The sequence below is a fragment of the Aedes albopictus genome, chromosome 3 (genome assembly GCF_035046485.1).
Source record: "Aedes albopictus strain Foshan chromosome 3, AalbF5, whole genome shotgun sequence".
NCBI classification, from domain to species: domain Eukaryota; kingdom Metazoa; phylum Arthropoda; class Insecta; order Diptera; family Culicidae; genus Aedes; species Aedes albopictus.
Window position 1 is genome coordinate 271,014,656 of NC_085138.1, and position 26,775 is coordinate 271,041,430.

General features: G+C 36.5%; 2 protein-coding genes and 1 long non-coding RNA gene across 3 annotated transcripts in view; 1 reads left to right on the plus strand and 2 right to left on the minus strand.

Moving 5' to 3' along the window:
* Positions 1 to 26,775, minus strand: part of LOC109433196 (LIM/homeobox protein Lhx6-like) — an 811,403-nt gene that overhangs the window by 628,266 nt on the left and 156,362 nt on the right. The window lies entirely within an intron of this gene.
* LOC134292084 (uncharacterized) overlaps positions 1 to 26,775 on the plus strand; it is a 289,398-nt gene that overhangs the window by 232,912 nt on the left and 29,711 nt on the right. The window lies entirely within an intron of this gene.
* Positions 8 to 4,828, minus strand: LOC115257588 (protein aveugle-like). Its single transcript, XM_029857370.2, has 3 exons — positions 4,608 to 4,828; positions 4,432 to 4,545; positions 8 to 342 (listed from the first exon to the last, which is right to left on the minus strand). The coding sequence occupies exons 1-3, from the start codon at positions 4,641 to 4,643 to the stop codon at positions 160 to 162; spliced, it is 333 nt and encodes a 110-aa protein (XP_029713230.1). The 5' UTR covers positions 4,644 to 4,828; the 3' UTR covers positions 8 to 159.

Sequence of the window (26,775 nt, forward strand, 5' to 3'; positions counted from 1 at the left end):
TTTGTTTGTTTTTCTTTTTCACGAGTTTATAATTTATTTAATTTATTGCTGTACATTAGCAACAGGCTTGAATTTAACAATAGTTTGCTGAATTACATTAGATATAACATTTGACACATCTGAATGAAATATAAAAGAATAAAAAAGCCCGCTATATTTCTAGTAACAGTTTTCGTACACGTTGTTCATCAGTTCCATATCACGAATCTCCATAATGTCGGTTTTCAGTCGCTGTTTGATAATTTCCCGTAGGATGTCCTCACGGTCTTTGTTGTCGTCAATGCCCATCCGGCCGAGGGAATCGTCGGTGATCCTGAGCAACGCTCGGCCCGTGATTTCGTGCTGTAAAATTTTAAAAAAATAATCAAAGATTCACAATGGAAGCGATCAAATCAATACATCGAAATTAAAACGATGATGTTTTATCTAGGGGGGTCATTCAAATATATCCTCCATCATTCAGGGAAGACGGCGAGTTTGAGAAAGTATGAGACACATTTTACCGTGACGTTACAACGTTTTGATGCATTCGTAGTCAAATTTTCCACTATAACTCATGAAAACGAGCGTAAACCTTAGAATATTTTTTCATATTCAGATTCCTTGTAAAATTTCTGATATATTTGACCTATTGAACAATTAGTTTTCATTAGAAAAACGTGTTCAAAATGCGTATTTGTAGCGTGACGTTACAACGCGCTAGAATCCGACCCTCTCTAACGCGCTACCAACATCTTAAAAAATCTGCTCGGATTTTTATGATATTCTGATTTTTTTTCCAGCATTGAAATTTATTGGTTTGTTCTTCAATTCAATGGAATAAAACATTTAAATTTCGGATTTGTTTTTGGATAATCGACTTTTACATTTCGTGACGTTACAACGCCCGTTCAGTTTCAAACAGGGTTCTGCTCGCGTTGTAACGTCACGAAAATGCACATCATGTTAGAATCAGAATAATCAGCCAAATTAACCCAAATTTGTGAATACATCATTGCATTATCTTCACTGCTTCAAGGGGGAAATTATTCCATTGACAATCCGTTTTGTGATAAATGGCTCGGAGGGCTAAGTTATTGCTATCAGTAGTATGAATCTACGCATTCGTAGTCAGATTTTTCACTATAATTCATAAAAAACTGTAAACCTCAAAATATTTTGTCATATTCAGATTCCTTGTGAAATTTCCGATATGTTTGACCTGCTTAACATGAAGTTTTCATTAGAAAAACTTGTTTAAAATGCGTATTTGTAGCGTGACGTTACAACGCGCTAGAATTTGACCCCCTCTACCGCGCAACCAACATCTTGAAAAATTTGCACGTATTTTTATTTTAAACAAAAAATTTCTTCCACCATTGAAATTTATTGGTTTGTTCTTCAATGCTGTGAAATAAAACATATACATTTCGGATTCGTTTTTGGATTTTTACATTTCATGACGTTACAACGCTCGTGTAGTTTCAAACAGAGTTCTGCTCGCGTTGTAACGTCACGAAAATGCGCATCATTTTAGAATCAGAATAATCAGCCAAAATTGCCTGAACTTGTGAATATATTATTGCATTATTTTCACTACTCCAAGAGCAACTTTATTCTATTGAAAATCCGTTTTGTGATAAATGGCTCGGAGCGCCAAGTTATTGTTATCAGCAGTATGAAATCTCCATCATGAAGGATAATGGTACCCATCTTCGGCCTATCCATACGGCCATCCATATTCATCTAATTTTGTCCCAAAGACTAAACCGTTGATATTCATTACTTCGCACCGCCAGGTATTTAGATTCTGCAGCATAAAACAAATCATGCCGTCGAATTAAACATTTGTTCAATAATTTATGCAATGTCATTGATTCAATGGGGCACGTTCGGTGTAGTACTAGATTTGTAGTAATGAGCTGAATTTTAGTATGATGAGAAGGTCAGTTCTCTATTTCTGTAATGAAATGGTGCAAAAAGCGTGGGTATTATGTTTTCTTGCCTAATTTGATGCTGATTGAGCAAAACTTTGAATAACTATGTTGTTTATATTGCAAGGAATGGAGAAAACAACAACACTGTTGCCCAAAGTTTTGCTCAAACAGCATTAAATTAGGCAAGGAATCATAATACCCACGCTTTTTGTGCCATTTCACTGCAGAAACGGAGAATTGACCTTCTCACCATACTAAAATTCAGCTCATTACTACAAATCTAGTACTTCACCGATCTGTCCTATTAAAAACGCTTTAAGATGTGCGAGCATTTGTTGAGCCAAAGACATACCTGAGGATCTGCATACCACTTAGATTTTTGTTATATCAAAAATAGATGTAACACTGACGTTATATCCATTCCATATATTTCAAGATCCTAACTATTTAGACAGTTGGTGTCCTCGACAAAATTGTTTGGCTGGTCAAGAACTTTCAATTGATGGGCCGTATGATTTCAAATCCTTCCACTAGAAGGCGCTAGAGGGCATACACATTTTTAGTTTTACTTATCTTAGGATCGTGATCAATTGGAAAGATGGTTGCTTCATTAAAGTCGTTTGGTAGATCAAGAACTTTCAGTTTAATAGCCGTATGGTATTAATTTCTGCCACACAGTGGTGGTAGTTGCAAATTTTCAAAAGCATGCAAATTTTATCAATTACCTAAAACACATACAACAAGCCGTAACATTTTATAAAATATATTAAAAATTCTCAAATTTTGACTGATAGTTTCTCATTTTGTTATCTGTAATTTCTACAAATTTGGACTTGATTGGTTAGCTCTACACAAATATGGAGCGCTTTAAGCAGAATCATATTTTTGACTGTTGTTCTATTAACTCTTATATCTTAGAAATAAGTGAATCAAATCAGATTAAATTTTGAAAGTTAAGAGTTATATATTGATCTTTGATTACTATTTGATTTGAATACAATGTGTCCAAAGTAAAAAAAAGTTGCAGCTTGTAGAATACTTTTCAAGAAATTCTAATCCCTTTACTGCTTTTGCAAAATAGAATCTAACGTCTTCTAGTGGCAATATCTCGCATCTATTGGTAAATCAACTGCAAGTCCTTTACTTACCAAACAACTTTACCGAAGAAATCGTATTTCTATGTAGTAGGGATCCTGAGACGTATGACTTTTATAATTTGTAAGTTCTCTAGCGCCGCCTGTTGGTGGAACTTTAAATCCAACTATCCATCAACTGTAAGTCTTCGACCAACTTAATAACATTGTAATTTTGTCAGTGTTTCGTCTGTTGGCTACTGATATCACAGAAATTTTCGGTTTGAATGCTATTTGATTACGATTAAAACATTTTACAATATCACAGTACAATTACATCGTAGACTTTGGCCAAACACCATCTCCCCCGTCCTTCAAAAGTCTACGTAATTTATGAACGAGCAATGGTACGCAATTTATAAACGATATCTTGAAAAAGAGCTACACAACGATACACAACGAGAACGAAACTGTTTTGAATATAGAACTCCAATTTAGAAGCCGTCCAAGCAAGAAAGATTTGGTCTTTTCCACAGAACTTTTTTTCGTGACGTTACAACGCAAACTTCAACCAGGTGAAACTCAGGCTTCCGTGAACCGATTTTCTTTCTTTTAGTCTCATTTGAAAGATCTTTTCGAGTACAAAGAGCATACAAAATTTCATATTCGTAACGTTTTCCGTGTTTGAATAAAATTTAAAAATGTTGATTTTTCGTGACGTTACAACGCAATAAAAACCCATACTATGATCAGCCATATTTCAGAGTTGTAAAGTCTTCCGATTAAAAATCTTTTTATGCTAAAAAATCTACACATATTTATCTACAAATGATGGAAGACTTTTGAAAAATCAGTGTGTTGGTGTTTAAAATATGATAGTTTGGATGAAAAGTGTGCCTAAATGACTTAAAATCACGATTTTAATGTTAATATTAATCGTCGTTCAATTTATATTTATTGTCATACTAATATCATGTCGAATACATTTTTGGATGGCAAAAGTAATGTAAAATGTGATAAAAATGTCAAATATGCCATAACTCAACTTTGAAAAATTGGTATTGATGATACGGGGCCCGTAGAATGTGTCATGACACTCCGTGTATTAGCTATACAAAAAAAACTTGACAGAGGGGGGAGGGGGGTCTAAAATTCCTGAAAAATGATGGACGTCATATGTATTTGAATCGTCCTTAGGGAAATTTACGTATTTTCGGCAGTTTTGCACTCTTCGACATGGTGAGCTCAGAGTTGGCCTCAAATCCTTCTCAACCAAGCTGAGTTACGACCAAGGTTCAGGAAATTTGGCCTACAAAAATCCCTCATGACGAAGAGAACAAACCTGCCGATTATACCTAACGCCACCCTAGTACCAGTATTGGTAAGATTAGTTTTAAAGTTAAGAGTAAATTATTGAAATGTACCTTTTAAAAAAACCTTACCTTTTGAAACAGGTCGCTATATTTGCCCGATTGTTCACTGCAGTGCCTTCGGAGCCACTTCAAGGTATCCGCCACCGTCCAAAGGTAAACAGGTTTCGGTCGTGCTGTTTTCGTCTTGAAAAGCGAAAAAAAAACAATAATTGCGGGAAAACTTTATTGTCTTTACGAAACCTTACCTTAGTTTTAGCCACGGGAACAGTTTCCTCAACCATCGTGCAACGGGGTTTGATGATTAAATTAAATTTATGAATGAAACAAAACTTTACACGCTTTCATTGATCTGCTTTTCTTTCCGAACTTTTGTTTTGACTGCGCTGTGAGCATGAGTAAACAAATGTGAGATAAACAATTAACGGACGCAGCCATTTTGCTCATCCTCTCACATTCTCACTCGAAAGAGATCCATCCGCCATCCATGCAGTATTTTAAATTTGTATTTATTATTGTGAATGGAGCACGTTCGGTGTAGTACTAGATTTGTAGTAATGAGCTGAATTTTTGTATGGTGAGAAGGTCAATGGGGCACGTTCGGTGTAGTACTAGATTTGTAGTAATGAGCTGAATTTTAGTATGGTGAGAAGGTCAATAGGAAGCAATCAGTGAAGTACTAGATTGAAAGTAGTGAGCTGGATTTTTGTATGGTGAGATGATCAGTTCTCCGTTTCTGCAAAGCAATGCTGCAAACAGAGTGGGTTATATGATTTCTTGCCTAATTTGATGCTGTTTGAGCAAAAGTTTGGGTTACTGTGTTGTTGTATTATTTATTTCTTGCAACTTCAACAACACAGTTACCCAAAGTTTTGCTCAAACAGCATCAAATTAGGCAAGAAATCATATAACCCACGCTGTTTGCAGCATTTCTTTGCAGAAACGGAGAACTGATCATCTCACCATACAAAAATCCAGCTCACTACTTTCAATCTAGTACTTCACTGATTGCTTCCTATTATCCGTTTCTGCAATGAAATGGTGCAAAAAGCGTGGGTATTATGATTCCTTGCCTAATTTTATGCTGGTTGAGCAAAACTTTGGATAACTATGTTGTTTATGTTGCCAGAAATGAAGAAAACAACAACACTGTTGCCCAAAGTTTTGCTCAAACAGCATCAAATTAGGCAAGGAATCATAATACCCACGCTTTTTGCACCATTTCATTGCAGAAACGGAGAATTGACCTTCTCACCATACAAAAATTCAGCTCATTACTACAAATCTAGTACTACACCGAACGTGCCCCATTTTAGTATGGTGAGAAGGTCAGTTCTCTGTTTCTGCAATGAAATGGTACAAAAAGCGTGGGTATTACGATTCCTTGCCTGATTTGATGCTGTTTGAGCAAAACTTTGGATAACTATGTTGTTTATGTTGCAAGAAATGGAGAAAACAACAACACTGTTGCTCAAAGTTTTGCTCAAACAGCATCAAATTAGGCAAGGAATCATAATACCCACGCTTTTTGCACCATTTCATTGCAGAAACGGAGAATTGACCTTCTCACCATACTAAAATTCAGCTCATTACTACAAATCTAGTACTACACCGATCTGTCCTATTCTCCGTTTCTGCAATGAAATGGTGCAAAAAGCGTGGGTATTATGATTCCTTGCCTAATTTGATGCTGTTTGAGCAAAACTTTGGATGACTATGTTGTTTATGTTGCAAGAAATAGAGAAAACAACAACACTTTTACCCAATGGTTTGCTCAAACAGCATCAAATTAGGCAAGGAATCATAATACCCACGCTTTTTGCACCATTTCATTGCAGAAACGGAGAATTGACCTTCTCACCATACAAAAATTCAGCTCATTACTACAAATCTAGTACTTCACCGATTTGTCCTATAGGAAGCAATCAGTGAAGTACTAGATTGAAAGTAGTGAGCTGGGTTTTTGTATGGTGAGATGATCAATAGGACAAATCGGTGAAGTACTAGATTTGTAGTAATGAGCTAAATTTTAGTATGGTGAGAAGGCCAGTTCTCTGTTTCTGCAGTAAAATGGTACAAAAAGCGTGGGTATTATGATTCCTTGCCTAATTTGATGCTGTTTGAGCAAAACTTTGGGCAACAGTGTTGTTGTTTTCTCCATTTCTTGCAACATAAACAACATAGTTATCCAAAGTTTTGCTCAAACAGCATAAAATTAGGCAAGGAATCATAATACCCACGCTTTTTGCACCATTTTATTACAGAAACGGAGAATTGACCTTCTCACCATACTAAAATTCAGCTCATTACTACAAATCTAGTACTACACCGAACGTGCCCCATTCTCCGTTTCTGCAATGAAATGGTGCAAACAGCTTGGGTTATTTGATTTCTTGCTTAATTTGATGCTGTTTGAGCAAAAGTTTGGGTAACTGTGTTGTTTTATTATTTATTTCTTGCAACTTCAACAACACAGTTACCCAAAATTTTACTCAAACAGCATCAAATTAGGCAAGAAATCATATAACCCACGCTGTTTGCAGCATTTCTTTGCAGAAACGGAGAATTGATCATCTCACCATACAAAAATCCAGCTCACTACTTTCAATCTAGTACTTCACTGATTGCTTCCTATAGGAGGCAATCAGTGAAGTACTAGATTGAAAGTAGTGAGCTGGATTTTTGTATGGCGAGATGATCAATTTTCCATTTCTGCAATGAAATGGTGCAAACAGCGTGGGTTATATGATTTATTGACTAATTTGATGCTGTTTGAGCAAAAGTTTGGATAACTGTGTTGTTGAAGTTGCAGGAAAAAATAATACAACAACACAGTTATTCAAACTTTTGCTCAAATAGCATCAAATTAGCCAATAAATCATATGACCTACGCTGTTTGCACCATTTCATTACAGAAATGGAGAATTGATCATCTCACCATACAAAAATCCAGCTCACTACTTTCAATCTAGTACTTCACTGATTGCCTCCTATTCTCCATTTCTGCAAAGAAATGGTGCAAACAGCGTGGGTTATATGATTTATTGACTAATTTGATGCTGTTTGAGCAAAAGTTTGGATAACTGTGTTGTTGAAGTTGCAGGAAAAAATAATACAACAACACAGTTATTCAAACTTTTGCTCAAATAGCATCAAATTAGCCAATAGGACGCAATCAGTGAAGTACTAGATTGAAAGTAGTGAGCTGAATTTTTGTATGGTGAAGTTGCAAGAAATAAAAAATACAACAACACAGTTACCCAAACTTTTGCTCAAACAGCATCAAATTAGACAAGAAACCATATAACCCACGTAGTTTGCACCATTTCATTGCAGAAATGGAGAACTGATCATCTCACCATACAAAAATCCAGCTCACTACTTTCAATCTAGTACTTCACTGATTGCTTCCTATAAATCATATGACCTACGCTGTTTGCACCATTTCATTGCAGAAATGGAGAATTGATCATCTCACCATACAAAAATCCAGCTCACTACTTTCAATCTAGTACTTCACTGATTGCCTCCTATTGGGTTCTTTAGGGGTATCCAGATTATTTCATAATCAGATTCTCCGCCTAAAAATTAGCCGAATTCCAAAATTTCATGATTTTTGGAGTCCGGGAACTATTTTTAAAATGCATTCAAAGTTTGTATGGGGAAATTTTTTTGTTCGGGCCGAACTGTCACTTTATCGATTGAACTGTCATTCTATCCACGAAAATTAAAACTGTTTTGTTAATTTAACCATCAAAACAAAGGTATTGAAATCCAATAAAATCACGTTATACTCAGAAAAATGAGCTCTTTCGATTTGGCTATAGACAATAGCAATATTTTTTTCACTAAACAACCCAAATTGGGTCGGGAATAAGTTAACTTCAGTGACTTCCGGTGCCTTTTCTATGCGAAACACAACGTCGGAAGTATTGCGCTGATTGTCCGTGTAGCTGCCGGCTTGGAATAGCACTACGGACCACATGTTCCGAGGGCAAAAGTTTATCAAACAGGTAACTCCAATCCAAAGTGTCAGGCGACCCGCTGAGGGATGAATCGATGAATGGTTGAGGCGGTTGAGGGGGTTTAAAACAAAACATGCTCGATTTTTAACGGAGCCCGTAGCGTGGCTACCTTTTTGGGTTGCGTTGCGGTGAAAGATCTACCAAACCGAACCCTAGTCCTAACTGCATCCAACTATGGAACAGCCTTTTTTAGTATTGTTCGTGCAGTTGAAAATCGGAATTTTTGACACGCGAAAATCGATGTTTCTCCTAAACCGTGTGTCGGACGTACGTCGGGCACAGAGAGCTGGATAGAGGGCCAGGTCCGCTGTCCAGCGCAATACGTCCGACGTTAGGTTTCACGTATAGATTTTGAGAAAATTCGATTGTCGGGTGTGGGGAAACTTCGGGTTTCAACCGCGACGACAATAATAGGACAGATTGGTGAAGTACTAGATTTGTAGTAATGAGCTGAATTTTAGTATGGTGAGAAGTTCTATTCTCCGTTTCTGCAGTGAAATGGTGCAAAAAGCGTGGGTATTCTGATTCCTTGCCTAATTTGATGCTATTTGAGCAAAACTTTGGTCAACAACGTTGTTGTTTTCTCCATTTCTTGCAACATAAACAACATAATTATCCAAAGTTTTGCTCAAACAGCATCAAATTAGACAAGGAATCATAATACCCACGCTTTTTGTACCATTTCATTGCAGAAACAGAGAACTGATCTTCTCAACATACTAAAATTCAGCTCATTACTACAATTCTAGTACTACACCGAACGTGCCCCATTAAAGGAAAATTTTTGGTGCTTATTACATTACATTGGTAAAAGTGATAGGTCTCGGTTTGGTTCTGGCCGAAATGGATCTTATTTATTTATTTATTTATTTTAACAGTATTTTTTTTTTGAGGGCCCATATAGCCGAGGCGGTAAACGCACGGGTATTCAGCATGACCATGCTGAGGGTGACGGGTTCGATTCCCGGTCGGTCCAGGATCTTTTCGTAAAAGGAAATTTCCTTGACTTCCTTGGGCATAGAGTATCTTCGTGCCTGCCACACGATATACGCATGCAAAATGGTCATTGGCAGAGGAAGCTCTCAGTTAATAACTGTGGAAGTGCTCATAGAACACTAAGCTGAGAAGCAGGCTTTGTCCCAATGAGGACGTTACGCCAAGAAGAGAGAGAGAACTGTAAATTTTGGAAGAGGGAAAAGCCAAGGGAAAGCCCCCTTGAGTGATTTCCATTCGAAATCCGAAATGGATCTTGCACTAAGGAAAAAATGGATTAGTATTCCTAATCTTTTATTCGGTATTTACTGGTTTGAAGCAGTAGGGACTAGGGTTCCGATGCATGGTAATATCGGTATCATTTCTTGACTTTTTCGTTAAGGGATCCGATTTTGACTGAAAAAGGAACGTGTTAAATGCGTAACCTATCAATCAGAATCCATCCTTGCGAACTATAGTTGAAAATGGCTACTGTAACAAAACGAACAAAACCGAATACTTTATAACTCAATGGTGATAAAGTAATACGACATGCACTATACAAAGGACACGGGGTATAAGGACTGTATCGGAAATTAACTATAAACGTTCACAACTGCCTATATAGCCGAGGCGGTAAACGCACGGGTATTCAGCATGACCATGCTGAGGGTGACGGGTTCGATTCCCGGTCGGTCCAGGATCTTTTCGTAAAGGAAATTTCCTTGACTTCCTTGGGCATAGAGTATCTTCGTGCCTGCCACACGATGTACACATGCAAAATGGTCATTGGCAGAGGAAGCTCTCAGTTAATAACTGTGGAAGTGCTCATAGAACACTAAGCTGAGAAGCAGGCTTTGTCCCAGTGAGGACGTTACGCCAAGAAGAAGAAGAAGTTCACAACTGCCTACAAAATCATCTATTTGAAATAAACATAACTTAATTTTTGGAGATACATTATAAATATTTTAAATAAAGAATGGCAGTTCTGATTTTCAAAAAATAATCATTTGACTTGGACTTTTATCTCAAAGATTGCACGCATGTTTTTTTTTAATTTTGGGCACCCCCTGAAAATTTGAAATTTAGAAAACTGTGGGAAAATATTCAATTTTTTCTTTTATTTTTCCGCAAATATATTCTTTTCCAGATTATCATGGTATAGGAATATTATTTTTACCAAAAAAAATTTTCCACCGCAACTTAGCGCAATGGACTACCCGCTTTGCGCGCAGCCACAGTTGATCAGCAGGAGTAAATCAATTTAATTTTGTATGGCGAAATGCATCTAAACTTGAATTACTTGAAATACAAAGCATTTACCGAAAAAATATTTGGTAGGCTTAATAGTGATCACCATTGTGCACAACCACTACCAAATATTTTTTCGAATAATGTGTTCCACTTTGAAGAATTTGCCTTTAGATGGTATTCGCCATACAATATTTTTGCGATTTACTTTTAGCGATTTTTCGCGCATAGAAGCTAGCGCCACATTGGTCGATGCGGAGAGTAGGAAAACAGCCGATGTAGTTAATTCATTCTTAAAAATGAAAAAGGCTATTTTTCGAGGAACTCTTTTTTATGCATCCTCATAGAACGATTACGCAAATAAAAAAAGAAAGAGTTGAAAATTCGTTTTTTTTAATTGGGCATGTATTTAAATTTATTGAAGAGGTAGTTTTACCAGAGAACGGAATTTTATAACCTCTGAAAATATCAGAGCGTCAAAGTTCGACCAAAAAGTAGGTGTTTTTATTTTAGATAGACCATTTTCTACATGTTCAAGGGTTTTCTATCCAAAATAATAATTTTAAAAGTCGATATTGAGTGATATGTTATGTATACATACACTCCCGTTCAAAAGTTTGGGGTCACCCCCTCAAAAACATGCCATTTTTTTAGGCCCATATCTCCGCCAATTTGCGTCCGATTTCAAAACCCTAGGCTTCATTCAAAAGATAATAAGTCAAAGAAACTTTGAACATGATTTAAAAGAAACTTTTTCAAAAAATTTTGTATGTAAACTTAACCCAAAGTTGCCAAATTTTCTAAAAAATGAATATAAACTTACGCCAGTGTCGCTGGAAGTTGGGTCGACCAAATTTTAAGATGAGAGCGGTAATATGACCCATTTTCTATTAGCTTTCAACTGCTTTTTACAGAACTTAGCTAAAAAATCTAGAAAAAAAGTTATTAAGTAAATTAATCCTTGATGTCATCGACCAAAAGTTTGGGGTCACTATCGTAAAACATGGAAAAGTGATTTGTTGATATCTTTGTCATCTTTCATTAAATTTTAATTCTTCTTGGCTTATTTGAAACAAAATGAATGATACTTACTGCATAGACATTGAACCACATATATTTGTTGAAATTTACATACTAAAACTTAACGTAAAGTTGCCTCATTTTTTGAAGCGTGGTAAAATGTGCTAACTTTACATAACATTTTTATATACAAAAATCGTTAAATACGTTAAGTTGAAGACATCAAACGTTAATTTAGTTAATTATCTTTGAAATGAGCCAAAAATAATTAAAATTGAACTATAGATGACGAAGATATCACCAAATCACTTTTCCATGTTTTACGAAAGTAACCCCAAACTTTTGGCCGATACATCATATTGAGGGGTGACCCCAAACTTTTGGTCGATGACATCAAGGATTAATTTACTTAATAACTTTTTTTCTAGATTTTTTAGCTAAGTTCTGTAAAAAGCAGTTGAAAGCTAATAGAAAATGGGTCATATTGCCGCTCTCATCTTAAAATTTGGTCGACCCAACTTCCAGCGACACTGGCGTAAGTTTATATTCATTTTTTAGAAAATTTGGCAACTTTGGGTTAAGTTTACATACAAAATTTTTTGAAAAAGTTTCTTTTAAATCATGTTCAAAGTTTCTTTGACTTATTATCTTTTGAATGAAGCCTAGGGTTTTGAAATCGGACGCAAATTGGCGGAGATATGGGCCTAAAAAAATGACATGTTTTTGAGGGGGTGACCCTAAACTTTTGAACGGGAGTGTAACTGCTAGTAATAATCATTTTTTCCAGATTTTTCCCCATACAACTTTTTTCGCTACAAATTATTGAAACGTTAAAAAAATTTTAAAAAATGCATTTTGTACAGATTGTTATTTTGTGTGGTGTACTCATAGAACCATATTTTCAATAAAACTTAACATTTTCCAAATTTCTTCAAGCTGTTTTAAACTCAACTATATTATGAAGATTTCGAGATAGAGCATTTTGAACGTTTATAGTTAATTTCCGATACAGTCCTTATCGGGGTCTCCAGTTAGGCTAGTGGTTAAGGATATGGATCGCCAATCCGAAGACGGCGGGTTCGATTCCCGTTCCGGTCGGAAAAATTTTATCGACTCCCTGGGCATAGTGTATCATCGTCCTTGCCCCACAATAAACAAAATCATACAATGGCAGGCAAAGAAAGCCCTTCAATCCACTTATCCGCGAGCGGTAATGGCGGCGGCGGACACAAATAACCGATTCGAATTTTGACGTTTCTTGGGGATCGCAATCGGTTGGCGCCACCAAACGGTGGGTGAAGGGGTGAGGAGGAGAATGAAACTGTTTTGACTTTCCCCCACGAAACGTCAAAACCCGAACCGGTTGGATATGCCCGCCGCCGCCATTACCGCTCGCGGATAAGTGGATAGGAAGCAATCAGTGAAGTACTAGATTGAAAGTAGTGAGCTGGATTTTTGTATGGTAAGATGATCAATTCTCCGTTTCTGCAATGAAATGGCGCAAACAGCGTGGGTTATATGATTTCTTGACTAATTTGATGCTGTTTGAGCAAAAGTTTGGGTAACTCCATTGTTGTATTATTTATTTCTTGCAACTTCAACAACACAGTACCCAAACATTTGCTCAAACAGCATCAAATTAGTCAATAAATCATATAACCCACGCTGTGTGCGCCATTTCATTGCAGAAATGGAGAATTGATCATCTCACCATACAAAAATCCAGCTCACTACTTTCAATCTAGTACTTCACTGATTGCTTCCTATTAATAACTGTGGAAGTGCTCAAAGAACACTAAGTTTAAGCGAGGCATCCCAAGTAACAATTATACTTTTGTGGCAATCCTGAAGTAATTTCTAAGATAGAATCATAAAACTTAGCAATAAAGCTCTTTGTTCTGCAAATCTGAGATAAAATAGGTATAAAACATCCATAAGACTAATCTGGCCCACTCTTCAGGAGATCTTCAAAGCTGCTTTTGAAGACTGCTTTGAAACTAGTTGTATTTATGTACATGCGCTGATGATTGATTAAAAGAACTTCATGAAACTTTAACAAGAATATCTTGGGACATGTTGATCTTTTAGCTGTCTTTCTCAAAAGTGTCAACAGTGCATAATAAATGAAATCTTTTACCTAAGCATTATGCAGATGCAAACAAGTTTTGTTTCATGGATGAAATATTGATTGAACTGCGAATAAATTTTCATCAAATTGAAATGGGTAAAACATTTAAATTACCTGACAGATCATTGATGACAGGGAATCGAAATTTTCCGTGCCATACCCACTTTTTCGTTGATATGCCACCCAAAACATACGAAAATTACAAAGCGCCTCAAAAATAATATCAATCAATAATATACGAAGACATAAATTTCCTTTAAAAACAAAAGGCTACGCCACTTTTTCAATTCTTTCTAAGCATGGCTGCCGTTCCAAGCGAACAAAACTCATGCAGCCGCCATCAATAGGAGGCAATCAGTGAAGTACTAGATTGAAAGTAGTGAGCTGGATTTTTGTATGGCGAGATGATCAATTCTCCATTTCTGCAATGAAATGGTGCAAACAGCGTGGGTTATATGATTTATTGACTAATTTGATGCTGTTTGAGCAAAAGTTTGGGTAACTGTGTTGTTGAAGTTGCAGGAAAAAATAATACAATAACACAGTTATCCAAACTTTTGCTCAAATAGCATCAAATTAGCCAATAAATCATATAACCTACGCTGTTTGCACCATTTCATTGCAGAAATGGAGAATTGATCATCTCACCATACAAAAATCCAGCTCACTACTTTCAATCTAGTACTTCACTGATTGCCTCCTATTGTTATTACCTTTAATCCAAACCCCCTCAAAACAATGATGGAACCAAGTCACCTTGGATGAACGCTACAGCCTTTATTGAAGTTTGTTTTTACTAGTTATAATCTTAAGGCAGATTTGTTCGTCTTAAATGAAACTTATTCGTTTTATACAAGAGTAACAGCCTTTCACAATTGTTTGTTTACGTTTTCGATGGTAGAAAGTTGTCTCTGTACATTTCGCGGTGTTTCGCGTCAAGATGTGCCAATTCTATTTTGTTTCCCTGTATTTTTGCCATTAATAATGAAGTGCAACTTACTACAATTACACTATTTGGCATGAGCTTGAGCAGAGTCACAGTAAGTACCCATTTCATTTTCTATTCGCATAGTTATGGCCTGTGTGAGAAACTGGTTGAAGGCAGGACGACAGCAGCCAGCTACTCGCATTTTTGATTGGCCGTAAAATCATTATTTCGTTGACATGATTACTTTTTAGCACAAGAATGGCTAAATTATCAGTGAGCAAACATGTTTATGTGTTTATATTTGCATGAGAACGCGGTTTTTCAACCAATTTGTTACATTCATTATTTGGATTGAAAAATAGTTCGTTGTCTGATCATTATTTTGCATAGTTCTTGTTCCAGAGTAATGGCTCTAGCTCAAGAATAGAAGGCTTCAAGAAGTTTTTAAAGGAGGATTACCCAGATGAAATGCACTTGAATAAACGAAGCATAAACTTTTAATAAAATATGTTGATGCTATGTGTTGAAAATAACTTCAAATACGCCTTAAAACTTATTATAAGATTTAATGCTCTTGTAAATTCAGTTGTTTTATGCGCGAATTTCAAAATTAACTTGAAGACAACTTAAAAACCGCAAACGAACGAAGATTGTTTTCTCTTGATAAAAACAACAATAAATGTTCCATGAATTGGTCATGCTGTGATAAAGCTTTCATAAAAATAATCAAATCTAAAAGGAATTGAAATTGTTACTTGGGATGCCAAGTCCCAGTGAGGACGTCGAGCCATAAAGAAGAAGAAGAGAAGAGGTATACCACAATAGATCAAATATTGGTCACAGTGGTCATGTCCCGAACAGAGAAAAAAAAATTGCGCTATAGCGAAAATTTTTCACGACCAAATTCCTCAATAATGGGGCACGTTCGATGTAGTACTAGATTTGTAGTAATGAGCTGAATTTTAGTATGGTGAGAAGGTCAGTTCTCTGTTTCTGCAATGAAATGGTACAAAAAGCGTGGGTATTATGATGCCTTACCTAATTTGATGCTGTTTGAGCAAAACTTTGAATAACTATGTTGTTTATGTTGCAAGAAATGGAGAAAACAACAACATTGTTGTCCAAAGTGTTGCTCGAACAGCATCAAAATAGGCAAGAAATCATAATACCCACGCTTTTTGTACCATTTAATTTCAGAAACGGAGAATTGACCTTCTCACCATACTAAAATTCAGCTCATTACTACAAATCTAGTACTTCACCGACCTGTCCTATTAAATTTTATTGAGCTTTTCATCGCTGCTTTGAGCTGGAAAGAAATGTTGTTGGGGTACTTACTTGTTGATACTTGATGGGCTACAACTCGTAGCGGTGAGTCTACGCCGAATGAAGCATTCGCCTCCACTGGTCTCAGTCCTGGGCCAATGGGGCACGTTCGGTGTAGTACTAGATTTGTAGTAATGAGCTGAATTTCAGTATGGTGAGAAGGTCAATAGGACAGATTGGTGAAGTACTAGATTTGTAGTAATGAGCTGAATTTTAGTATGGTGAGAAGGTCAATAGGACAGATCGGTGAAGTACTAGATTTGTAGTAATGAGCTGAATTTTAGTATGGTGAGAAGGTAAATTCTCCGTTTCTGCAATAAAATAGTGCAAAAAGCGTGGGTATTATGATTTCTTGCCTAATTTGATGCTGTTTGAGCAAAACTTTGGGCAACAGTGTTGTTGTTTTCTCCATTTCTTGCAACATAAACAACATAGTGATCCAAAGTTTTGCTCAAACAGCATCAAATTAGGCAAGGAATCATAATACCCACGCTTTTTGCACCATTTCATTGCAGAAACGGAGAATTGACCTTCTCACCATACTAAAATTCAGCTCATTACTACAAATCTAGTACTACACCGAACGTGCCCCATTCTCAATTTCTGCAATGAAATGATGCAAAAAGCGTGGGTATTATGATTCCTTGCCTAATTTGATGCTGTTTGAGCAACACTTTGGACAACAGTTTTGTTGTTGTCTCTATTTCTTGCAACATAAACAACATAGTTATCCAAAGTTTTGCTCAAGCAGCATCAAATTAAGCAAGGAATCATAATACCCACGGTTTTTGTACTATTTCATTGCAGAAACGGAGAATTGACCTTCTCACCATACAAAAATTCAGCTCATTACTACAAATCTAGTACTACACCGAACGTGCCCCATTATCCTTTTCTGTAATGAAATGGTGCAAAAAGCGTGGGTATTATGATTCCTTGCCTAATTTGATGCTGTTTGAGCAAAACTTCTGATAACTATGTTGTTTATGTTGCAAGAAATGGAGAAAACAACAACACTGTTGCCCAAAGTTTTGCTCAAACAGCATCAAATTAGGCAAGGAATCATAATACCCACGCTTTTTGCACCATTTCATTGCAGAAACGGTGAATGGGGCACATTCGGTGTAGTACTAGATTTGAAGTAATGAGCTGAATTTCAGTATGGTGAGAAGGTCAATGGGGCACGTTCGGTGTAGTACTAGATTTGTAGTAATGAGCTGAATTTTAGTATGGTGAGAAGGTCAATGGGGCACGTTCGGTGTAGTACTAGATTTGTAGTAATGAGCTGAATTTTAGTATGGTGAGAAGGTCAGTTCTCTGTTTCTGCAATGAAATGGTGCAAAAAGCGTGGGTATTATGATTCCTTGCCTAATTTGATGCTGTTTGAGCAAAACTTTGGATAACTATGTTGTTTATGTTTCAAGAAATGGAGAAAACAACAACACTGTTGCCCAAAGTTTTGCTCAAACAGCATCAAATTAGGCAAGGAATTATAATACCCACGCTTTTTGCATCATTTCTTTGCAGAAACGGAGAATTGACCTTCTCACCATACTAAAATTCAGCTCATTACTACAAATCTAGTACTACACCGATCTGCCCTATTCTTCATTTCTGCAATGAAATGGTACAAAAAGCGTGGGTATTACCCAAGTAACAATTCTAAATCATTAATAAGCATGTCAGTTGATTAAATGTGCTACAAAGGCGCCGACAGTTGTACAAGAGTTTATGTTGAACAAAATTGCGAATAAATGTTTCATGCAGTGGAAACTGCACGTTAGTTAAACATATTTCTGCTCATTGAATAACCAATGGTATAAAAGTTTAAAAACAGTTGCTTAAATATTCACATCATCTGTTCAATAGTGCTCTAATAATGATAGAATACAAGCTGCTTCCAACGTATTAGATGCCGTTATTCCACATAAGATCTGTAATGGAACAAGTAGCCTGTTTAGCAACTTTTGCTTGATCATTTTATTCAACTACACTGATATAGCTTAACAACAAGATATTACCATGTTTCTTTAATACAAATGTTACACTTTTATTCAAGCAATGTTGATTAGCAGTGGTACTGTGTCACTTAATTATCGTTGTTCGCCATGCCCCTTTTTGTAAACACGATTGCTGATTAGAAGCCTAAAAAGAGCAACCGTGGCTACAAGCTTGAAGACCAAACAAACTTTTTGCAGCAGCTCTAAATATCACACTTTTCACACTTTTAAAAACATTCTGACTTACCTTTTACACTACACGCTCCAACGGCAGCAAAATCGGTAACAAAAACACCAGAAAAAGCAGCTGAAGTGGATCCTGGGCGGCTCCTGGGCGGCTCCTCTGTTTGGTATTGACAATCTACAGTGTATCAAACAATTGTCCGTACAGCAATTTTTTGGTCAAAATAATTTTTCATTCAAATGTTTATAAATTTTTATACGTCAATCAAAAACGCTGAAATTTTGACCAATTATTAACCATATATTGAAGCTCCATTGGTGAAATTTTGAGCGAGATCGAATTAGTTTTCTGAAAGTTATAGAACTTTTAGTAAAACTTATAAGATTTTTGAACACATTTTTAAAACATTATATCTCAATATGTACTCGATGAAACTTTTTCAATCTTTTCTGTGTTACAGCTTATACCTAAGGCTTTTATATGCAGCTTCGTTTGAGGTTTTATATTCACTACAAAAAATATGAAAAATCTGTATATGTTCAGAGTATTATTTGGAAATGATTCCTATTTTGATCAATAAAAGTGCCAAGTGTTTTCAACTTTTTTAAACTCTCTTAATGTAATATTTTTATACAGGACCTACTAAACAACATATGAAGAGTAGGTCCTATGCATTTTTCGTTCAGTTAATGCACTTTTATTGGTGGAAAACGTTTGGCAGATTATAAGTGCAAAATATGTAAATTTTTTAAATATCGTCGATTACCTACGCAAATTTTTCATATTTTTTGTAGTGAATATAAAATCTCAAACGAAGCTGCATATGAAAGCCTTAGGTTCGACCCGCATAGCAAAATACAGTTTGCCAAAACATCCAAACAGTAAGCGTCTCCCAACTGGTAATGTTAAAGTATCACAAATTGTTGCCTCTGTGTTGAACAATATGAAGCCTATTTATATTATAAAAAACGGCGCTTTATATTATAAAAAACGGCTCACGAAGTTCATACCAGATTGTTACACTATGTTATACTGTTCAGTTTATGTAAACTGATATGGATACATAAACTTGTGATAAATGGTTGAATTAAAGCCTTACTCTATGTCAAAAGGTTGGTTTGAATATTTTCAGCTAACACTTACACACGCTCGTTCCACTGTGTGGAACAATGTTGCAACAGTTTGTCAAACTGTTGCATATAGTTGTATTTGTTTTGGATTCAATATTGACCGAAAGAAAAAATTAGAGGCAGTTTAGTTTTTCTTGTGCACTTTGTTGTCATGGTGGCTTGTTCTCGCGTGCTAAATGCTCAAACTTCCGCTAACGAACGCCGAAAAAACTGATTTTCCGTTCGGCAATCAGGAACGTTAATTTTGACGCTCTTCGCTCACACATCGCAGCGGTGGTACCCGATCGGAGCTGTTTTTATTTACCACCGTCCACCAACGCAACGGAGTTCCATCAACCCACAAGCAGATTCAGCCGATCCAGCATGATCAAAAAATCTCCCCGCAGATGTCCCACACCCGGTTAATTAGGTACACCAAATGGAATGGTATCGCGGTCCGGATTGCGACCTGGTTGTGATGAACAGGCGGTTTCCGGAGTTTTCAACTAGAGTGTGCAAGCATTCACAGGTAAGCCAACGAAAATTCCAATCCCTTCTAACAACAATTCCCGCTACGTTTTCTAATTTCAACTTTTTTTTATTGCGCAGCAGTATCTGCCTCGGTTAGGATCAACAGCTTAAGGAGATCCGTCAAATTAAAGTGTACCCCAACACCCACGGCATTGAGACATCACCGCAAGACAATAATGATTGATGGCATGGCAGTTATCAATCGCATTTTCAGTGAAACGACACTGGGCACGTACGGATCAAGTGAAAGTGAGAAGCATTTGCCGATAATTAAATATGCCCGGCCATCTGTCCTGCTGTGATCCTGCGATAGGTGGAAAGCATTACCGCCACCGAATATCCGTCTCCTTGGAAAATTAAGAAACAAAACATGCAAGAAGAAAGATCTAGTGTAAGGGTACAAAAATAGGATCTCTTTCTTAGTTCCGGAGACAAATTTACAGTCGGAGGCACATACTGCCGTGTGCAGCATAGTTTCCCATTCTAATATGGATTCCCATAGAACATGGGGCAACTATGCTGCTCACGACAGCACAGTGGTCCAAAATCCTACGTACTTGGTTGACTATCTAAACCAAAAGACCGCGTGAGGAGCGATAATTGCACTTTCTTTTAAATCTATGCTTGAAAGCTTTTGTAACTGAAATTCGAGAAATAAAAAAAGTTTGGTAGATAGCCGTAATTTGTTTGTTCTGATTTTACATGAAGAAAGTTAAATATATAAAGTGAAACAGATTCTAACAATACAGTATACTGTTCATTTTAACTTATAGTACAATACATGAACTGCATCTTGCATTGTTAAAAATTTCTTTCAAATTTATGGTTTAACAGCTTTGAAACAATTTGGCGTACAATTGACCGTGCAAAAAATGGATAATATGTCTACACTATGACATACAGTTTTGCGAAAATTTTGTTCGAGAAAAATGCTGATTTTTTATTGTAACCTAACTTAACCGCCTATTCACCATATTGTGATTTGGCCCATTACAATATGCCAAATGGGTAACTACAATATACTCACACTACCACATACTGTAGAGACGTATTACATGTGATATTGTTTAGGCATTGTAACATATTGTTGTGAACAATATGCGAGATAGTACACTTGCAGTTTACGATTATGCGGGGAGTCTCTCCATTGATGTAATTTGTCCCATAAAATGTAATAAAATAAAGATGTTGGGGGTACATAATCAGAGAGAGCTATTTCAGACACAAATGCAGAAATGTTGAAAGTTAAATCATTTTCTCATTTTATTGTTACATGATGAAACATGATGTTGAAGAAACGTTTAAGAATCGTTTTTGTAGCAATTATAACATCATATCTATAAATAGAAATAAATTTCGTTAGTTGTATCACGGCTCCAGCATGTTTTGATTGTATTATGGTGGAATAAATATCGAAGAAAGCTTGTTATTATGCGCTATGCTGCTAGTGCACAATAACGGTTTCTAAAACCATTCTTAAATGTTTAAACAAATAGTGTTATACAACATTGTTTAATAAACGTTGAATACAAGTTTATGATGTTTGTGTAAATTGCTGATGATTCTAACGTTGAACAAGAGTTTCACAACCGATGTACGATCATTGGATAAACATTCATTTCATCGTGCTTTTAGAACGGTTGACGTTGAATAGATTCTCATTTTTGGGCGAACAAGAGTTGAAGAACAGTTTTATTTCAAAATTATTCAAATATAATACGACTTCCAGTTTAATAACGTTGCTTTGAGAAACATTTCTTAAAGCAAAAATTGTTTCTTGGGTTATGATTCCTTGCTAATTTGATGCTGTTTGAGCAAAGCTTTGGATAACTATGTTGTTTATGTTGCAAGAAATGGAGAAAACAACAACACTGTTGCCCAAAGTTTTGCTCAAACAGCATCAAATTAGGCAAGGAATCATAATACTCACGATTGTTGTACCATTTCATTGCAGAAACGGAGAATAGGAAGCAATCAGTGAAGTACTAGATTGAAAGTAGTGAGCTGGATTTTTGTATGGGGTAATTCTCGCTGAGACCGGCCCACTATTTACACCTTGTCTTCAAAAATGTTTAAGGTGCCGATTTTCTGAAAGCCCTCGCTAAAAAAGTAAGAAAAATGCATTTGGTTACTCAAATTGATGGACCCTCCGTTAGTTAAAGCCACAACAATTTTTGCAGACCCCTCGATTTTAGCCAAACGGTGGCTCACTTAAACCGTTATAACTCGAAAGTTTCTCCAAAACCCACCTCAAAACGAATTGTTGTTGAAAAGAGGAAAGATAGAGCTACTATTTACAATAATAAAAAGTTGGGTCGGCCATATTGATTTTGGCCGCCATCTTGGATTTTTATACCAAAACATTGTTTTCACCATGAGGGCAACCACCGATTTTCAAAATTTTTGCATCAATTGAAAGCTGAGGCATTTGTACATAACATATCAAAAAATTAGAGATGTCTTTTTTCCTTTCAAAAGTTATCTGCAGTTTTGTAAATTAAGCCACGTTTTCCCCATACATTTCCATGCGCACCGGCAACGACATGCAACAGCATCCGAGTTTACGCCTGCATGTATACACAAAGGCGCGTGCCGCAAAATTTGGCCAAACCGGTGGTTCGTTTCCGTTTTTGACTGTTTCTCAATGATGCGGGCATTGCTATCATAACTTTTTTAGTGTTTTGAAAAGCTTAAACCTTCAGCTTTCCATTAGTGGGTTCAGAATTTAAATTCGTGTTTGTAAACACTGCGAAATAACGCTGTATTTATATAAACAGCCGGCACCAGACCCAGTGCGCAAGAGTGGCATGATTTACAAAACGGCAGATATCTTTTGAAAGGAAAAAAAGGCATCTCTAATTTTTTGATATGTTATGTATACATGCCTCAGCTTTCATTTGATGCAAAAATTTTGAAAATCGGTGGTTGCCCTCATGGTGAAAACAATGTTTTGGTATAAAAATCCAAGATGGCGGCCAAAATCAATATGGCCGACCCAACTTTTTATTATTGTAAATAGTAGCTCTATCTTTCCTCTTTTCAACAACAATTCGTTTTGAGGTGGTTTTTGGAGAAACTTTCGAGTTATAACGGTTTAAGTGAGCCACCGTTTGGCTAAAATCGAGGGGTCTGCAAAAATTGTTGTGGCTTTAACTAACGGAGGGTCCATCAATTTGAGTAACCAAATGCATTTTTCTTACTTTTTTAGCGAGGGCTTTCAGAAAATCGGCACCTTAAACATTTTTGAAGACAAGGTGTAAATAGTGGGCCGGTCTCAGCGAGAATTACCCATGGTGAGATGATCAGTTCTCCGTTTCTGCAATGAAATGGTGCAAACCAGAGAAAATAGGTAGAGAAGCGAAGAGTGTGAAGCCAAAAAAACCTTATCGAACCGTCAAACTGGTATCCTATCGAACAAAATCAACAAACCTTGACGATTGCCGCATAATTCATGATAAGTATTGCGATCATTCGAAACATTTTTTTACCAATATTTTTAAATATCAAGGATATTACTGTAAATAACATTGATTCCTTAAATTGACGAAAATTGATCCTTTTTGGTATACATTTTAGATGATTTCTTGTTAATAAATCAACAGCATAAATCATTTTCTAATGCAGTACACGAGAAAGACACTACCCTCGATAGGTGGATTAATCTGTTTTTCGGTAGTTGCCAACATCCGAGTTACGAAATCAAAACAGAAAAAGTGTTGCCGTTCAGACGGCTGTTCACTCTTCGCTTCTCTACCTATTTTCTCTGGTGCAAACAGCGTGGGTTATATGATTCCTTGCCTAATTTGATGCTGTTTGAGCAAATCTTTGGGTAACTGTGTTGTTGTTTTATTTATTTCTTGCAACTTCAACAAGACAGTTACCCAAACTTTTGCTCAAACAGCATCAAATTAAGCAAGAAATCATATAACCCACGCTGTTTGCACCATTTCATTGCAGAAACGGAGAACTGATCATCTCACCATACAAAAATCCAGCTCACTACTTTCAATCTAGTACTTCACTGATTGCTTCCTATAGGACGCAATCAGTGAAGTACTAGATTGAAAGTAGTGAGCTGGATTTTTGTATGGTGAGATGATCAATACTCCATTTCTGCAATGAAATGGTGCAAACAGCATGGGTTATATTATTTCTTGACTAATTTGATGCTGTTTGAGCAAAAGTTTGGATAACTGTGTTGTTAAAGTTGTAAGGAAAAATAATACAACAACACAGTTATCCAAGCTTTTACTCAAACAGCATCAAATTAGCCAATGAATCATATAACCCACGCTGTTTGCACCATTTCATTGCAGATATGGAGAATTGATCATCTCACCATACAAAAATCCAGCTCACTACTTTCAATCTAGTACCTCACTGATTGCGTCCTATTCTCCGTTTCTGCAATGAAATGGTACAACAATCGTGAGTATTATGATTCCTTGCCTAATTTGATGCTGTTTGAGCAAAACTTTGGGCAACAGTGTTGTTGTTTTCTCCATTTCTTGCAACATAAATAACACAGTTATCCAAAATTTTGCTCAAACAGCATCAAATGGGACACGTTCGGTGTAGTACTAGATTTGTAGTAATGAGCTGAATTTTTGTATGGTGAGAAGGTCAATTCTCCGTTTCTGTAATGAAATGGTGCAAAAAGCGTGGGTATTATGATTCCTTGCCTAATTTGATGTTGTTTGAGCAAAACTTTGGATAACTATGTTGTTTATGTTGCAAGAAATGGAGAAAACAACAACACTGTTGCTCAAAGTTTTGCTCAAACAGCATCAATTTAGGCAAGGAATCATAATGCCCACGCTTCTTGCATCATTTCATTGCAGGAATTGAGAATTGACCTTCTCACCATAAGAAAATTCAGCTCATTACTACAAATCTAGTACTTCACCGATCTGTCCTATTAGGCAAGGAATCATAACACCCACGCTTTTTGCACCATTTTTTTCAGAAACGGAGAACTGACTTTCTCATCATACAAAAATTCAGCTCATTACTACAAATCTAGTACTACACCGTTCTGTACTATTGACCTTCTCACCATACTGAAATTCAGCTCATTACTACAAATCTACTACTTCACCAATCTGTCCTATCGCTTCCAGTCACCCAGAACGTTTAGAGCCCTTAGGTCCTCGTCAACTGCAAAAAGCCTCCGTGCCCCATTATGATTCCTTGCCTAATTTAATGCTATATGAGCAAAACTTTGAATAACTATGTTGTTTATGTTGTAAGAAATGGAGAAAACAACAACACTTTTGCTCAAAGTTTTGCTGAAACAGCATCAAATTAGACAAGGAATCATAATGGGGCACGTTCGGTGTAGTACTAGATTTGTAGTGATAAGCTGAATTTTAGTATGGTGAGAAGGTCATTTCTTCGTTTCTGTAATGAAATGGTGCAAAAAGCATGGGTATTATGATTTCTTGCCTAATTTGATGCTGTTTGAGCAAAACTTTGAATAACCATGTTGTTTATGTTGCAAGAAATGGAGAAAACAACAACACTGTTGCCCAAAGTTTTGCTTAAACAGCACCATATTAGACAAGGAATCATAATACCCACGCTTTTTGCACCATTTCATTGCAGAAACGGAGAATTGATTTTCTCACCATACTAAAATTTAGCTCATTACTACAAATCTACTACTTCACCGATCTGTACTATTGACCTTCTCACCATACTAAAATTCAGCTCATTACTACAAATCTACTACTTCACCGATCTGTCTTATCGCTTCCAGTCACCCACAACGTTTAGAGCCCTTAGGTCCTCGTCAACTGCAAAAAGCCTCCGTGTGCGCGGCAAGCCGACGACCCCTTCCAGGTTCTCTGCCGAATGGATTTTGCTTGTCATTCCTCCGGTATACGAGCTACGTGCCCAGCCCACCGCAGCCTGCTGTTGTTTATTCGCTTTGCTATATCCATCTCTTTATATATACTTTTAGCATACTTGGTACCACTCGTGGTTCATGCGACGCCGCCACATGTCGTCCTCCAGTTTACCGCCGAGTAATGTACGCAGCACTTTACATTCGAAGATTCCAGAGGCTCTACGATCAGCTTCTATTAACGTCCACGATTCATGGCCGTATAAAGCGACCGGAAGAATCAGAGCAGAGACTCTGTGATCAGAGTCTTGTACAATGCGAATTTTGTCTTCGTTTGCAGCCTACGGGACTTCAGCTGTTGTATAGGGGTATTGGTTCCCTTAAAAAAAACAAAGGATTGAGCACGTAGGAAAACAAAATAAACGGAATCAATCGCTGCCGTTTTGTTTTCGAATAGGATGAATTTCGGAGCGTGAGATTACTTATATTACTTACTCAAACCCTAGCTCTATTTTTAATGAAAATTATTTGATAATATTCCGGAGTATGCATGCAACATTCTAGTTTAGTGAGTCAATTGTTTTCGTAGTCATTGAAGGTATGAATCATGAAGACTCATGTATGGCAAATAATACAAAATATATCAATATATCCAATATATCTTTTTCCGGTCGATTTCTCAAACATACGTTAACGGTTTTGGGATCATTTGGTAGCAAAAGAATTTCACTTAGAATCCTAGAATGCAAAACTTCACCCTTTTTGATTAGTACTGTAAAGTTCGGAAAAAAAACAGTTGAAAACTAATGAAAATCAGGTTATATTACCGCTTTTATCTTAAAATTTGGTCGACTCCATTTTCAGCGACACTGCTGTAAGTTTAAATTCATTTTTCAGAAAATTTGAGATCTTTAGGTTATGTTTACATACAAATAGTTTTGTAAAAGTTTCATCTAAAGCATGTTCACCTTGAGTTATTATCTTTCGAATGAGACCTAGGATTTTAAAATCGGACGCAAATGGCGGAGATATGGGCCTAAAAAAATTACATGTAGGGGGTGACCCCAAGCTTTTGATCGGGAGTGTACTTATTATTA

What these genes read in the sequence shown, in the direction of transcription:
- LOC115257588 (XM_029857370.2), bottom strand. Translation starts at nt 4,643, where the DNA reads ATGGTTGAGGAAACTGTTCCCGTGGCTAAAACTAAG. An exon ending in TTCCCGTGGCTAAAACTAAG is followed by an intron (nt 4,546 to 4,607) that starts GTAAGGTTTCGT and finishes TCGCTTTTCAAG; the next exon opens with ACGAAAACAGCACGACCGAA. An exon ending in ATAGCGACCTGTTTCAAAAG is followed by an intron (nt 343 to 4,431) that starts GTAAGGTTTTTT and finishes AAAATTTTACAG; the next exon opens with CACGAAATCACGGGCCGAGC.